General features: G+C 40.5%; 1 protein-coding gene across 1 annotated transcript in view; it reads left to right on the top strand.

Annotated features, from left to right (window-relative positions):
• The window catches only part of LOC311139059 (chemokine-like protein TAFA-1), a 278,014-nt gene extending 268,841 nt beyond the window's left edge, over positions 1 to 9,173 (top strand). Inside the window, exon 5 of the mRNA XM_084173913.1 lies at positions 9,125 to 9,173. Within this exon, the coding sequence (XP_084030039.1) occupies positions 9,125 to 9,142 (18 nt within the window). The 3' untranslated portion in view covers positions 9,143 to 9,173. The remainder of the gene's footprint in view (positions 1 to 9,124) is intronic.
• The last annotated feature ends 8,373 nt before the right edge of the window (positions 9,174 to 17,546 follow it).

Below are 17,546 nucleotides of genomic sequence, written 5' to 3'. Positions count from 1 at the left end.
CAACTATGACAGACAAATTGAGAAAAGAAAATCCAGAAAATCACATTGTAGGATTTTTAATGAATTTATTTGCAAATTATGGTGGAAAATAAGTATTTGGTCACCTACAAACAAGCAAGATTTCTGGCTCTCACAGACCTGTAACTTCTTCTTTAAGAGGCTACTCTGTCCTCCACTCGTTACCTGTATTAATGGCACCTGTTTGAACTTGTTATCAGTATAAACGACACCTGTCCACAACCTCAAACAGTCACACTCCAAACTCCACTATGGCCAAGACCAAAGAGATGTCAAAGGACACCAGAAACAAAATTGTAGACCTGCACCAGGCTGGGAAGACTGAATCTGCAATAGGTAAGCAGCTTGGTTTGAAGAAATTTTGAGTGAAAATCTCCTTCCATCAGCAAGGGCATTGAAGATGAAACGTGGCTGGGTCGTTCAGCATGACAATGATCCCAAACACACCACCCGGGCAACGAAGGAGTGGCTTCGTAAGAAGCATTTCAAGGACCTGGAGTGGCCTAGCCAGTCTCCAGATCTCAACCCCATAGAAAATCTTTGGAGGGAGTTGAAAGTCTGTGTTGCCCAGCGACAGCCCCAAAACATCACTGCTCTAGAGGAGATCTGCATGGAGGAATGGGCCAAAATACCAGCAACAGTGTGTGAAGACCTTGTGAAGACTTACAGAAAACGTTTGACCTGTGTCATTGCCAACAAAGGGTATATAACAAAGTATTGAGAAACTTTTGTTATTGACCAAATACTTATTTTCCACCATAACTTGCAAATAAATTCATTACAAATCCTACAATGTGATTTTCTGGATTTTTTTTTCTCATTTTGTCTGTCATAGTTGACGTGTACCAATGATGAAAATTACAGGCCTCTCTCATCTTTTTAAGTGGGAGAACTTGCACAATTGGTGGCTGACTAAATACTTTTTTTCCCCACTGTACAGTACTTTGGGAGTATCCTAGCTGTTGCCTCAGTATTCGGATACAGTATTTGCATTGCTGTTTCAAGAGCCACATGTTGTCTATTAGAAGTAACAGAAGGCACCTTTTCAAGCCAGTCACAAACAACAGCAGGATATACAGTGAGGGAAAAAAGTGTTTGATCCCCTGCTGATTTTGTAAGTTTGCCCACTGACAAAGACATGATCAGTCTATAATTTTAATGGTAGGTTTATTTGAACAGTGAGGGACAGAATAACAACAACAAAAATTCAGAAAAACGCATGTCAAAAATGTTATAAATTGATTTGCATTTTAATGAGGGAAATAAGTATTTGACCCCTCTGCAAAACATGACTTAGTACTTGGTGGCAAAACCCTTGTTGGCAATCACAGAGGTCAGACGTTTCTTATAGTTGGCCATCAGGTTTGCACACATCTCAGGAGGGATTTTGTCCCACTCCTCTTTGCAGATCTTCTCCAAGTCATTAAGGTTTCGAGGCTGACGTTTGGCAACTCGAACCTTCAGCTACCTCCACATATTTTCTATGGGATTAAGGTCTGGAGACTGGCTAGGCCACTCCAGGACCTTAATGTGCTTCTTCTTGAGCCACTCCTTTGTTGCCTTGGCCGTGTGTTTTGGGTCATTGTCATGCTGGAATACCCATCCACGACCCATTTTCAATGCCCTGGCTGAGGGAAGGAGGTTCTCACCCAAGATTTGACGGTACATGGCCCCGTCCATCGTCCCTTTGATGCGGTGAAGTTGTCCTGTCCCCTTAGCAGAAAAACACCCCCAAAGCATAATGTTTCCACCTCCAAGTTTGACGGTGGGGATGGTGTACTTGGGGTCATAGGCAGCATTCCTCCTCCTCCAAACACGGCGAGTTGAGTTGATGCCAAAGAGCTCCCTTTTGGTCTCATCTGACCACAACACTTTCACCCAGTTCTCCTCTGAATCATTCAGATGTTCATTGGCAAACTTCAGACGGCCCTGTATATGTGCTTTCTTGAGCAGGGGGACCTTGCGGGCGCTGCAGGATTTCAGTCCTTCACGGCGTAGTGTGTTACCAATTGTTTTCTTGGTGACTATGGTCCCAGCTGCCTTGAGATCATTGACAAGATCCTCCCGTGTAGTTATGGACTGATTCCTCACCATTCTCATGATCATTGCAACTCCACGAGGGAAATATGTATTTGACCCCCTCTCAATCAGAAAGATTTCTGGCTCCCAGGTGTCTTTCATACAGGTAACAAGCTGAGATTAGGAGCACTCCCTTTAAGAGTGTGCTCCTAATCTCAGCTCGTTACCTGTATAAAAGACACCTGGGAGCCAGAAATCTTTCTGATTGAGAGGGGGTCAAATACTTATTTTACTCATTAAAATGCAAATCAATTTATAACATTTTTGACATGCGTTTTTCTGGATTTTGTTGTTGTTATTCTGTCTCTCACTGTTCAAATAAACCTACCATTAAAATTATAGACTGATCATTTTTTTGTCAGTGGGCAAACTTACAAAATCAGCAGGGGATCAAATACTTTTTTCCCTCACTGTATCCCATCTGGGAGGCTTGTTCAGAGCAACGTTACCTGCCAACAGATGCATCACCATCAAATGTGTTGAATAAGGGCAATCATAAAACAATCGATTGAAAACACTCCACACAAGAAATTATCATCACCAAGCACTCATGTTTTCCACTTTCGATATTTGTTTGTTAACACTTTAAATGAACCATCCATCCGTATGGTTCATGTAAAGTGAACCGTACTGCTTGCTTCTACTCTTTTGTTCTATACCCATTGCCAGTGTCACATTAAATTGATCTTGATATATGTTGTTGTTGTCTGGAGTTTTCTGTTCCATGAGGGTGTTTTTCAAAGAAGTTCCTCAACAAATGGAGTGGAAGTGTTCAGCACTTAACAAAAAACAGAAGGAGAGAGAATGTCTAAATTATGTCACTAAGGCAATTGTCCTTGGCTCTTTTTACTTACTGAGGTCTGAGTAAATTTCATTTTAATGTGGCCAGTAAATCAGAATGCAGAGGGCTTAGCTTCTAACAGAAAAAAAGCAATAGTTTGAAAATCCTTCTCCAATCCATCCCTACCTGTTGCTGCTCTGCTCATTTCCACATAAGGGGACAGAACAGAGGACAGCTGAAATGACAGCATTTGCATATAGTTTCCTGTGTTGAGTGTAACAAACCTCTGTGGGATTCAGTCTGTCTCTTTTCTGTCTCTCTGTGGGAGAAGTAGACGTAATGACAACCTGCTTCTGCTCTGGTTATTTTAGAGGTCACTTTCTGCTGGAACACGGTGACATTTTGCCATTCGTTGGTTGATAGAGATGATACAGATGCAAATGCTGGACCTACTAGGCCTTAACGATTAGCTCTCTGACAGGAGAGGCTAGTTCTGTACAGAGAGAAGAGGGAGAGAACACATGGTACCTTCTACACTCTTAGAAAAAAGGGTTCATAATGGGTTCTTCAGCTGTCCCCATAGGAGAACCCTTTTTTGTTCCAGGTAGAACTATTTTTGGTTCCAGGTAGAACCGTTTTGGGTTCCAGGTAGAACACTATGTAGAAGCCAAAAGGGTTCTTTCTACCTGCAACCAAAAAGGGTTCTTCAAAGGGTTCTCCCATTGGGACAGCCGAAGAACCCTTTTTAAGGTTCTAGATAGCACCCTTTTTTCTAAGAGTGGTAAAGAGAAAAGAGAGTCAAACTACCTTTGAATGGACATGATCGAGTCGTCATGGTACAGTAAGTCAGGCTTTCCTGTATGGCCTTTATGGTTGTGAAAACGATCTATATCACTCCAAACTTTGTACGTGTAGCTCAGTTGGTAGAGCATGGCGTTTGCAACGCCAGGGTTGTGGGTTCGATTCCCCCGGGGGGCCAGTATGGAAAATGTATGTACTCACTAACTGTAAGTCGCTCTGGATAAGTGTGTCTGCTAAATGACTAAAAAAATTATAATAATAATAATAATAATTAAAAAAACATGTTAGTGAACCATACAAAACTATGGCAACATAGTTCTTTGAGCAGGAGAGTTGGGTTAACAGATAGTAGGTGAGCACAGGACCACTTAGAGTACTACATGAGCAGTCTGACCTGTGAGAGAGAAAAGTTATCAACCTCCACATCATTTCACCATCCACTCCCTCAATCTCCAAATTACCACACAGACGTGTCAGTATGAGCTGTGCCCAGTGGCCCGAGGGGTCCCCCAGGGTCCTGTCCCTTGTCTCAATCACACACACACACACACACACACACACACACACACACACACACACACACACACAGCTGGCTGCCACTAGCAGAGACCGGTGGATGGAAATGTCAGTGTGAGCAGTATGAGTGAGAAACCAGAGCCACTGGGTTTGGGTTTTTAATTAGCTCCACAATGTGCAGGGTACCCTATTCTCTGTCTTCATTTCTGATTCTTACACAGGACTTAGGAAAACACCAGAGAGGGTCACAGTTTTAATGAGACAGATGGCTGTGAATGTTGTTCTGTAAATGAGCAATTGAGTAAATACCAAATATAATATCACATTTTTTAGGAGATGTAAAATTTTAGATTATATATTGAGGCACACTGTCAACCTTAGAAAACATGCTGTGGGTGTAACCAAGAAGAGACAAAGGGCATGCAGTAAGTTAAGTTTGTTTAGTCTATTTCATGAACGTATTGAGCACCTTGTTCAGCCTTGGGACTGAAATGCCAAGTCTTCAATAGCTGTCTGAGGCCTGCACAATGTGCCATTGAAATCCAGCCAGATTCACTACTGACACTAAATAAGAGTTGTTGAACTAAAATCAAAAGGAAGACAGTCAGGCTTATATCCCTATTAGCATAACCAAAGTCCTTTCACTGGGCTCAGACAGACAGGCTGAAATCCTGAGAGGTGATTGGCTGTTCTTTTAGAGGAAGCACAGGCTGTTCCAGGACGTTGATCATGGGTAAAGTTGTGTGAAATAACAGGTCAAAATATGCCACAGTGATGTTACCCAGAGTAGACATACACACCATGGAAACACACCAAGGTTTTTTTGCACTGAAACTCTCTGCTATTCTATGGAAGAGAATGTACCTCAGTTTCAATGTTGTTTACTCTCACAAAAGCTGTCTGTTTTTTATCAATAACCAACACAATTTCACACTCAATTCGTGCAAATGTGTACAAAAAGTTTTTCAGCAGATTTTGTGCGTTTTTGTGTGGCTTAATTCGTGTGAAAATACACACATTTTTGTGCGACTTAATTAGTAGGAAAATACATTTTGGGGTGGCAAACTTCGGAACAATCTTTTGAAAGTTATTAGATCAATGCATGATGGTCAATGGTGTCCTGCACTGCCACATTTATTTATATAAGAAAACAAACGTGATAACAACCCAATAGTGTTAATCAATCAGGTTGTCACCAAAATAATTATAATATAATAGTAGCCTTACGTTGTTTTTGAAATTAATGCCAATACTGTTTTCTATGCTTGTTTTCACGTAATACTTTGGGAGAGCGTCTGCTAAATGACTAAAATCTAAAATGTAAATGTAATACTTGTAGTCAGAAAGGCCCTTTTTCTGTGTAGGCAACAGTAGGTCTACACGATTTTCTTCATTTCATATTTCGTGGAGCCTAGATTACACAATTTTCTTCATAATGCATATAATACAAGGCTCCACTTTTTCATGTACATTACACCATTTCATTCATTTTTATAATGGGAAATTATAATACACACCATAATACACACACACGCACACAAACACTTACACACATATACACACACTCTGTTTGTACTCATGTTATAGCCAACTCTTGACTTTTGTATGAATTAGTTCTAATAAAATATTTGTATCTAGTATATAAGATAATGTATTGATTATCTTTAACTGGTTAAATGTTTGTAGTTTGCATGTTTCAGTAATGATAAACATGGTTAAATAGTCGTAAATCTCTGCTTGATTTAGCTTTTGGTACATTTGGCATTTTAATACATATTCTGTATTTCCACTGAAGAAATAAATAATTAATCAACACACTTCTGTAAATAAATGGACACTACCAGTTATAAAATGGAAATTGCTCTCCGTAAATAAATGGTGAGAAATGCTCAGTCTGAAGCTATTCGGCTATGGATTTCACAGCCCTATTATAATGATAAAAGTTATATCACCTTAAAAAGTGTTTATTTACAACCTATGGGGTATAAGATGTTGGGAATAGTGGCATAGGAGAGTCTGAAATTAATTAAATACCCTAACCCTAAGCTATGTTCAATGTCAGCAGCAATTTCCAGTGAGAAATGCTCAGTCTGAAGCCATTCGGCTATGGGTTTCACAGCCCTATAATAATGATAAAAGTTATATCACCATAAAAATGTTTTTTTTTTTTTACAACCTCTGGGGTATAACATGTTGGGAAAAGTTATATAGGAGAGTCTGACATACAGTTGAAGTCGGAAGTTTACATACACCTTAGCCATATACGTTTAAACTCAGTTTTTCACAATTCCTGACAATTAATCCTAGTAAAAAATCCCTGTCTTAGGTCAGTTAGGATCACCACTTTATTTTAAGAATGTGAAATGTCAGAATAATAGTAGAGAGAATGATTTATTTAAGCTTTTATTTATTTCATCACATTCCCAGTGGGTCAGAAGTTTACATACACTCAATTAGTATTTGGTAGCATTGCCTTTAAATTGTTTAACTTGGGTCAAACGTTTCAGTTAGCCTTCCACAAGCTTCCCACAATAAGTTGGGTGAATTTTGGCCCATTCCTCCTGACAGAGCTGGTGTAACTGAGTCAGGTTTGTAGGCCTCCTTGCTCGCACATGCTTTTTCAGTTCTGCCCACACATTTTCTATAGGATTGAGGTCAGGGCTTTGTGATGGCCACTCCAATACCTTAACTTTGTTGTCCTTAAGCCATTTCGCCACAACTTTGGAAGTATGCTTGGGGTCATTTTCCATTTGGAAGACCCATTTGCGACCAAGCTTTAACTTCCTGACTGATGTCTTGAGATGTTGCTTCAATATATCCACATAATTTTCCTTCCTCATGATGCCATCTATTTTGTGAAGTGCACCAGTCCCTCCTGCAGCAAAGCACCCCCACAGCATGATGCTGCCACCCCCGTGCTTCACGGTTGGGATGGTGTTCTTTGGCTTGCAAGAGTCCCCCTTTTTCTCCAAACATAACGATGGTCATTATGGCCAAACTGTTATATTTTTGTTTCATCAGACCAGAGGACATTTCTCCAAAAAGTACGATCTTTGTCCCCATGTGCAGTTGCAAACTGTAGCCTGGCTTTTTTATGGCGGTTTTGGAGCAGTGGCTTCTTCCTTGCTGAGCGGCCTTTCAGGTTATGTCGATATAGGACTCATTTTACTGTGGATATAGATACATTTGTACCTGTTTTCTCCAGCATCTTCACAAGGTCCTTTGCTGTTGTTCTGGGATTGATTTGCACTTTTCGCACCTAAGTACGTTCATCTCTAGGAGTCAGAATGCGTCTCCTTCCTGAGCGGTATGACGGCTGCGTGGTCCCATGGTGTTTATACTTGCGTACTATTGTTTGTACAGATGAACGTGGTACCTTCAGGCATTTGGAAATTGCTCCCAAGGATGAACCAGACTTGTGGAGGTCTACACATTTTTCTCTGAGTTGTGTTTTGCTGCATAACAAACTAACATTATTTGTCTACCCATGTGATGTGGATCATTTTCTGGTTTTGATATATACACTTCTGTAACAAAAGAAAACCATGGTTGTAATAACACTTTAAACAGACAGTTTGTAAATTTGTAGAATGTGTTTGTTTTGGGTTCCAAACTAGTAAGTTAACTTATGTAAATTAGACAGTCACAGAGGATTTTCTTCTGAATAACTGGTCAGGGCATAGCACTTTCCATTCAGCTTCAGGCAACTTTGATGTAAGGCTTGATCACACCTGTAGTGACTACTTCTATCCGTCACGCCCATTGTTGCTTATCCATTGTTCACTAGATATATCAATGTAATTACACCCAACACAATGTTGAAAAACAGAATGCTTCCCACCACTAGATCACATAACTAGACGGGAGCTGGGCGTGATCCCAACGCTGCCACCAATGTAGTGGAAGAAAGTGAAAGCTGCAACAGAGACTCTAACCAGGGCTCATACGTGGCAAAGTGAGCTCTAACGACCGTTGCCATGAAAGCCTAATAGGCCTCTGGTCAGAGGCAGTAGGCCTACAATGCTGGCATATGCCTTGTTACAATAGCCTAAGTATATAACATGAATATTTTCATGAAACGGCCTTGGAAGTGTAAGCCAACATAATTCATTATTTTCATTAACCTGTTTAACTGCATTGATGTGGCTTAATTGATCATAGTCCAGAATCGTTATAGTTGCAAATACCATGCAGTTGCACCAGGGGAATTTAAACCAAACAGATTTTTTTTGCAGGTCTTCTGTTTCCGCACATTTATTGATTCATTAATTTCCCATCATGAAAATGTATCCCCATTCCCTAATCAAATACCTTCATAGATACCACAAAAAAACAGACAAATTTTTTTTTATACCAATCTGGCAACCCTCATAAAATCTGACATAGCACCAGTATCCCAAAGTATTAAGCGAAAACAAGCATAGAAAACAGCATTGGGATTAATAAAAAATTAAGTTAGGCTACGTAAGGATATAAATAAATGTGGGACACAAAAAAAGACAACGTAGAACACCATTGCCCAAAATGCATTGCTCCAATAACTTTCAAAAGATTGTTCCGAAGTTTTTCCCCCTATGAATGAAGACGCACAAAAATGTGTGTCTTTTCCTACAAATTAAGTCGCACAAAAATGTTTATAGTTTCACACAAATTAAGCCGCAGAAAAACACACAACAAAACGCATAAAATCTGCTGAAATGCTTTTTGTACAGTACGTATTTGCACAAATTGAGTGTGAGATTGTGTTGCCATAACAGCAGAGGAGAGGTGAGAGAGACGGGCTGTACAAAGCCTCTCAGTTCAAAAGACTCCTCTTGTTTTGAAATGTGGAATGGAGAAATTCATCTGCGTGTAATCCTCATGCACTTGTATGCCTTTGTTCTATTTAAGTGTATGTGTTTCTCTTCTCCTCTTCCCTGTGTGTTTCAGATTCATCCCAGGACCTAACAAAGAGTTCCCTTGCAGGCTCCCAGCCAGGATCCCCTCCCTCCAAATGGACTAAACCATTACATCAACGGCGACTGACTGGATTACCTGTGACCACAAAAAGGATATCCTCTGAGATAAAACAGCTTTGCTAGTGTGGTGCCAAGAATTGTAGACCAGACTAATCCCTTTTTTGATCAATGAGCCTCACGTTGGTGACTTTCCACCACAACAACCATGGCCAATTTCCCACATGCTCTTTTTTCTCCCCTTCAAAACTAAAACAGCTTAGCGGGGGTTATTTAGATGTTGTAAAAACCTTATTTGAAAACACTAACGCCTCCCCAAAGGTAAACTGGATGATCCTCACTGAGCCTCAGTGCCACTGAGCAGGGGATCCTACAGGATCAGTGGCACATTGGAGGGACATTATGTGGGGATTGATTTTACCTTTTTCATCATCCTTGTCATCGGCATCCATCTTAGAAGCGACATCTCAGCATGCCAGCTTTCCTGTGACTGTGCGGAGCCTGGGCAGTGACCCTGACTGCTGTTCACTCTGCCTACGCAACGCAATGCCCCCAGGAACAACAACGAGAGCTGAGTAAACAGACACTGAGAGGTCACAGGGGTCAACCCGGGGGCCCTATGTCATGATTGACATGTCAGTCAGAAGTCTTCTTTGTTGGCATGCTCTATGTAATTCATTGGAGCTTTGTCTTTGTACGTAAGATACTTTGTGTATATATACATATATAAATACAGTACATATAAAAATAGTTTGGGGGCTCCCTTATACAGTAAACAACATATTCTGCACGGAGATCCTTTCGTGGGATTCTTCAGTTCTGTCCCTGATTATGAAGTACGGTGAATTCCTAGTCAAAGGTAGTGCTTGAATCTCCTCTCTGTGTATAGGACTGTTTGCATTGTTTGCTTGTGTTGAGAATCTCTGGAATAGACGTTACAGGATCATGAGAAAGTATTGGTCTTATTCACCATTCAGCGATGTGCTTGGAAGATAGGAATCCCTGTAGCTTCTGTAAAGATGATAAAAACACTGTACAGAACTGCCTCACAAAAGAAACTATAATTAACAGCGACCCAAATCCTATTTTCTGTGCTAAATTAGAGATAACAACAGTGCAACTGGGCCCGGTGTCTGAGAGTTAATGCCTGTTCTTATTTCATTTCCTGTGTCTGCTATGGAGAATGAGTGTGGACTTGACTGTGCTTGTTGTGTGTATATTTCCACACATTCACAGTAGGCATGTTTCCATTGACCCAGGTCTATTCGACAAAAGCAATGTCCCCAAAAAAAAATTGCGACATTTGTAATGGCAGATGTATGAGACATTTCCTAAAGCTCAAATACATTTTTATCTGTTCGACAGTTTCTTTATTGCAACAAATGATGATGGAAACTGTGTTTTTTGAATAAATTATGATTGCTGAATAATTTTGAAGGTACGCGGGGCACGTGATGTTATCATGTATCTATAAAGCTCCACTCCACATTTAATTATAAATGCCTACAACTTGCAAAATCCATTTATTAAAATATAAAAATAATATTTCTTTGCAAGACAAAGATTGTCTTGACTTTCAAGAATGCCTGAATTGCTTTACATTGCAAATTGAAGTATCACCATTAAATTGTTTCAGATCTCTTCTAGGCCTACAGTACATGACTACAATGGCACTGACTATGGCGATAAGTAGGCACGAGAATGATTAGAATATGGCAAATATTAGTTAATTCTTGCATCTATCCATGCTGGCTTTTGTGGGCTACCTGAGACATGAAACAGATAGGTGGAGGGCATACTGGCTGTCGCCACTTTATTAATGCGCAATTTGCTTAAATGGATAATGGAAACACTTCAAACACTTCAACCATGTCATTATTCGACATTTTAGTTTTTGGGGAAAACTAGTTTTTTGGCGTAACGTCATTACGTCCAGATGTTTTTACCGACACGGCAGTACACTGGAAATGCACTGTGGCATGCAATTGCCGCATCTACAGTACTTTCTGTGTAAACTTTCTAAATGTCGACAAAAAATCACTGGACAAGTTAAGGGAAACCTAGCTACTGAAAGCCTTTCCAATGGATATATAGAAAAAGACATTGAGAAAGTATTAGCCACATTGGAAAGACATGCAGTACCCCCATTAGATATACATACAGCCTTATCAGAATTAAAAGGATTTTCTATACTGAATTGCCTGTCTCCTTTTCCTAAAAGTTTACTGTTTTAATGTTGATTTTTTTTTCTTAATATGTGGTGCATACATTCATAAGTTCCATCTATATTATGAACAGATATGTATTCTACCATTCATCTGAGTGAACAACCCGTCAACAACACTAGGAACAAGTATTAAAATCACTGGTGGAAATATGCATACAAACAGGCATGCTCACACACACACACACAAATTAATCTCTGATTGTTAATTTACAAAACTCCCTTGGTGCCAAAGAGAATTTATCAAAATAGCACATTCAATAAATTAATGCAATTAGAAAGAAGATTTCCAATATCTTTCCAGGGAAAATACCTGATGATTTTTTATATCAACCCCTCCCTCCCTCCACCAGCTATATCTGTTGATGCAGAGTTGTCTAATGCCATACAGACACACTTGTGTATATTAGTCATTTAGAAATGCAGCTTTTTTGTGCCATTTGGTTCCTCACTGAACAGTCACAGAAGGTATAAAACTGACAGACACATCAATCTCCCTGCGGTCTTGTCATAATCACACAGTCGGATGAGGTTGTTGGATCTTAATTTGAACCAGTTTGTTACAGCAGGAACATAATCCTGCAGCAACAGGAAATTTGAATTATTATGTGGATTATAATTAATGAAAACATTTTGTATGGGTTGATATGTTTAACATTAGGGCAAATTAAGTCTGAAATGGAAAGTGGAAATTACAAACATTAGAACCCTTTTTAAACCTTGAATACACTATAAGTTTGCATTTCCTGCCGTGCAGGAAAATTCTCAACAAAAGAGTGATCAAATTAAGATCCTACATTTTTATACAGAGAGAGATGCAGAGAGAGAGACGGAATGTGTATTTTCTTCCTCAATGAGCCGTTCCCATTCCCCTCTTTGTTTGTTGCATACCTAATAGGATTCGGAGTGTCCTGTAGTCTCACTGTGTCTGTACAGAACAACAGAACAGAGTGTGTGTATGGCAGTGTGTGTAGAGAGAGAGGAGTGGGAGAGTTCAGTTTCTGAATTTTATGAAAAGAATATGTGAAATACTGTGAAGATTATCCTTAAATGTATGAGAATGGACAAATCAAAGTTTTTTTTCTCTCTGTGTTTATGCTGGTTCTAAAGTAGATTGAGTTTAGAAGGTGCTCTGGGATAAGTGCTGGAACAGAAGTAGAGATACCGTATGTTCGTTCGTCACTCTTTTTTATTCACTCCACTCCTGTCCAGAGATGATGGAGTCATGCTGTGGAGGGAGGTCCTGCTCCATTTTAGGCGGAATAGAGCAGAACACACCCTGCATAGATAACAAATGATCGAACACTACACTGGTTAATCAAGTTTTCAATGTGTCTTCCAACACAACTTCCATTAACTTTCTATAGGTACAACAACAACTACTATGGTTGGCTATATCTGGTAAATCCACTTTCTATCAGACTGTAACTCATGAGTTCAATGATTCATGAGTTCAATCTGTGAAAGGTAGTCTTCAAAGCCTGTAAAGTAGTCTTTAATCTACTGTATAACCACAGTAATAGGCACCATGACTCATCCCAAATGTCAGCTTTCCACTGATCTCTTCCGGACATCTAAAGGCTCCCAAACATCATTAATAACCTCAAACTTCTTCTTAATGATAGCTGTTCAGTGGCTGACACATCCAACTTTGATGCCTAGTTATTAGCCCAGATCCATTTGTTGAGGAAATGACATCGGAGAAATGAAGCAGCCACAGTAAAGTAGATTTTGAGTTCTTTATCAAAGAGCAGCATATTTGAAATGGGCCATTATTATTATAATAGGAGTGTCAGCACAGCTGTCATGACTTAACTGCTGTAGTGTAGAATAGAGATCTAAATTATTTGTTCACTCCAAAAGACAATTGCAGTCAACTTGATGTATGAACAAAAACTTTTGAATAATTGTGAAGATATAAATGTAGTTACATTAGTCTATGATTGGTAGTATGTGTGTTGATATTTTGCTGTAAAACATAATTATCCCTTATATAGATTAAATATAATGTATATGGTACAGTGCATGAAGGAGATAACATAAACAGATTGTTTTGCAGTCACATTTTACAGTTGCCCAAACTAAATTTTCTGCATGTAACACACACAGCCATATTATAGTTTCCAAAGTTTTTAGCAAAATCACAACTCAACACAATACACTCTGAAACTCTGACTATGATTGATGCATGGTTAAAACACAATTCCTGAATACACACTCTAATAGACACCCAAAACATCAGTGTCTGCCTCCCTTGACACTGTGCGATGCCCACGAACCGCACACATACTTCACAGTCAAATGACTTGCCAGCCTATGATTGTCAGCCACGATGATAATGATAAATTATTTATTTTCTGGTTTATTTTTCCCACATATTTTCTCCCCAGGAAGCAATGTCAACCCAAAAGCCAGTACCCTGAGACAGGCCCAACAATGAGATCCATCATGTTCCTCATGAATGGTTATGTGCAGTACATGACAGGGCTTGTTCCACAAGGGGCACAGGGGCCACAGCTCTCTCAGCTTCCTGGGAGATTTCAAACTTCACACTTCCCATTTAAACAGAGACAATTTGTCATTACAATGTCTCCACAGAATCAGCCACATGTCAGCATAGTGACTCGTTTGCCTCCTGAGAGTGAATGACCCAGAGCTGTGTTTCAAACTGGGGGAGAGAGAGAGAGAGAGAGAGAGAGAGAGAGAGAGAGAGAGAGAGAGAGAGAGAGAGAGAGAGAGAGAGAGAGAGAGAGAGAGAGAGAGAGAGAGAGAGAGAGAGAGAGAGAGAGAGAGAGAGAGAGAGAGAGAATTCTGTGCATTGAGCCTGAGGGACTTACTGTATATGTATAGTGATTTACTTTTCTTTTCTGAATAGGACTTACACATGGTGACCTTAATAATCAGTGTACCAGCACTTGTGGCTCACTGTGACTGAACCTGCTATCAAGCCTGTTGAAAGGCACTGGATGTGAGGGACAGTTCAACCGTCTAGTATGTGAACATCACATACTCTTTCATGTTTTGTACCCTTTTCAATTAAATACTTCCCCATTGTTCTCTGCATACACTATACAGTAGGTGTTGTACATTTCATTGTTGAGGGTCGACCTTGGTTTGTTGTCAACCTGTATAGTTCATGTGGTCTTTCAAAAATCACGGTGCTTCTTATATTTTTGCTTGCCCACACAGGAAGTTGTGCAATGTGCAGTAGCTATTGAATACAGCTTGTACTGTAGATTGAGATTGAAACGTGAACAAAGAGCCAATGCATTAACTGTGAATTCCCCAAGACATTCATCTGCCGTTACAAATACTCATCCTGCGTTTCTCTCAATCATACAGTAGCTCAATGTGTTTCTGAATCAATCCCATAGCTGTTGTTCTAAGACCATTTTTCAGATTTAACACGTTGCTGTCATTCATATCCCTCAGAGAGTTCATCCATTCCATTTGCTCCTTGGTTACAACCCAATGTAATATTTTTTAGCTTTCCAATTGGCCTCATGATGAAGCATAGATATATAATTGGCTTCTCAGAATTCTTCCATCACAACAGTGATAGTGTGCACTTACAGTGCCTTCGCAAAGTATTCAGACCCCTTGACATTTTCCACATTTTGTTAGAATACAGCCTTATTCTAAAAAGTATTACATGTTTTTTTCCTCATCAATCTACACACAATACCCCATAATGACAAAGCAAAAACAGGTTTTTTAGAAATGTTTGCAAATTTATTAAAAATAAAAAAGAGAAATATTACATTTACATAAGTATTCAGACCCTTTACTCAGTACTTTGTTGAAGCACCGTTGGCAGCGATTACAGCCTCGAGTCTTCTTGGGTATGACACTACAATCTTGGCACGCCTGTATTTGGGGAGTTTCTCCCATTCTTCTCTGCAGATCCTCTCAAGCTCTGTCAGGTTGGATGGGGAGCGTCGCTGCACAGCTATTTAAAGGTCTCTCCAGAGATGTTCGATCGGGTTCAAGACCAGGCTCTGGCTAGGCCACTCAAGGACATTCAGAGACTTATCCCGAAGCCACCCCTGCACGTCTTGGCTGTGTGCTTAGGGTCGTTGTCCTGTTGGAAGGTGAACCGTCGCACCAGTCTGAGGTCCTGGGCGCTCCAGAGAAGGTTTGCATCAAGGATCTCTCTGTACTTTGCTCCATTCATCTTTCCTTTGATCCTGACTAGTCTCCCAGTCCCTGCCGCTGAAAAACATTCCCACAGCATGATGCTACCACCACCATGCTTCCAGGGGCGGTGTGTTCAATAGGGCGATATGGGCGACGCACTGCCAAACGGGAAAAGGAAGGGATTTTTTTTCTAATCAATTATATCACGGCAACAGTAGTTATCAGTGTTCTAATCTGATCTGACTGCCACTAAATGTCAAATCAGGCTAAAGTCGTGCTTCAAATGGCCCCGCCCGTTTTTGGGGCGATTTCAGTCATGTTGAAAATCGCCCAGAAGTCTGTCATAGACTCCCATGTAAAATCTATTTTTTTCAAATTTCAAAGCTTTCAATACAATCTCTATGGGTGTCTGTGGGCTTGCACTTACGCGCTTTCGTCATACGTGACGTAACCATGAACGTAACTAAGAAAATAGCGGCTAGCAGCGTCTCTGTTGCGACCTGCAGTGTGGCGTTATCTTATGTTTTTAATTTGTACACTTAGTGGCGTTATTTTATGTTTTTAATTTGTACACTTAGTTTACAAACATTCTGCCAACCATGGATTTCCAGTGGTGGGTTTTGGACTGATCTTGTTGATCGTGTACATACCCGCTACGAACGGACTAAATAATGAAAACGCTGCTGGCAGCGGAATCCAATACAGCTGGGAGACTTGGCTGGATGACAGAGTCCCGGACAGAGAAGTGGAGCCGGCCGGCTTCACCCTGGTCAGAGCGGACCGCGATCTGACAGTCACAGGGAAAATCGATCCTGGTAAGAGAGCGACTCTGTACCCCCGACATTAAACTGCTTTCTGTGTCACTGCGACCTTACTATCTGCCCCGTGAGTTCCCCCAATTGTTTGTTACCGTTGTGTACTGTTGATAATCACAAGTTTACTGGAGAACTGAGACCAAGTAGATACTTTGGACAGGGTGGATATGGTATAATAAAGGCAGTTTATTCAGAGGTAAAGATATCTGGAATCGCGTGCACGGACTCGTTCGTCAAACTCTTAGGGAGCTATCTGAAGAGAGCCCCGAAAACATTGTGTGCAGACATTTAATACAATAAATGATGTAGGTTGAATCTAGTAGTTCTGATCTTCTGATTGGTCCTGATGAGTTGGGCGAGGTCCCCTCCACTGTTGCATTGGCTCTGAGTCGGGTTCTCTGTCTTCAAATGTTCAGCCTAAAGAGAGGGGATTTTTGTGTGTGTGTGTGTGTGTGTTTAACAGTGATGATGTGTGTGTGTGTGTGTGTGTTATCAGTGATGATGATGTGTGTGTGTGTGTGTGTGTGTGTGTGTGTGTGTGTGTCCTCAGAGCAAGAACTCGTGAGTTGGAAGAACTGAGAGACCTATGGCGTGGGTGTTGTCCTTGGCCACCTGCTGACAAGGCTGACAAGATAGGACTCTTTTGTCCATTGTTATAGGATAGGAACAGCATTGATTGAAAACAAACGCCCAACACAAAATGGGTCATGCACAAGATTTTAGTCAGACCAAGCTATAACATTATATATTTACTACGACAGTACATTCAACCAAAAGCTAATATAACAAAGGCATCAGAGATTATTTATAATCTGTCACAGAAACTGGAATCCATCTCCCCAGATCAGTCAATAAATGCTTCTGGTATTGACTTATATGCTGCCCCTGTCTTCATGTTGTTGCTGGACATATCTTTTTTAAAATGTGTGTAGGTCACCTAAATCATCAGAAAAATTGCCCCTCCTGAGAATTTTTTCAGGAGCCGCCACTGCATGCTTCACCCTAGGGTTGGTGCCAGGTTTCCTCCAGACGTGACGCTTGGCATTCAGGTCAAAGAGTTCAATCATGGTTTCATCAGACCAGAGAATCTTGTTTCTCATGGTCTGAGAGTCCTTTAGGTGCCTTTTGGCAAACTTCAAGCGGGCTGTGATGTGCCTTTTACTGAGGAGTGGCTTCCGTCTGGCCACCCTACCATAAAGGCCTGAAAGGTGGAGTGCTGC

The sequence above is a fragment of the Coregonus lavaretus genome (genome assembly GCF_964263955.1).
Source record: "Coregonus lavaretus genome assembly, chromosome: 12".
In the NCBI taxonomy this organism is placed as follows: domain Eukaryota; kingdom Metazoa; phylum Chordata; class Actinopteri; order Salmoniformes; family Salmonidae; genus Coregonus; species Coregonus lavaretus.
The sequence above is the reverse complement of the archived record's forward strand: the minus strand, read 5'-3'. Positions and strand labels throughout refer to the sequence as shown.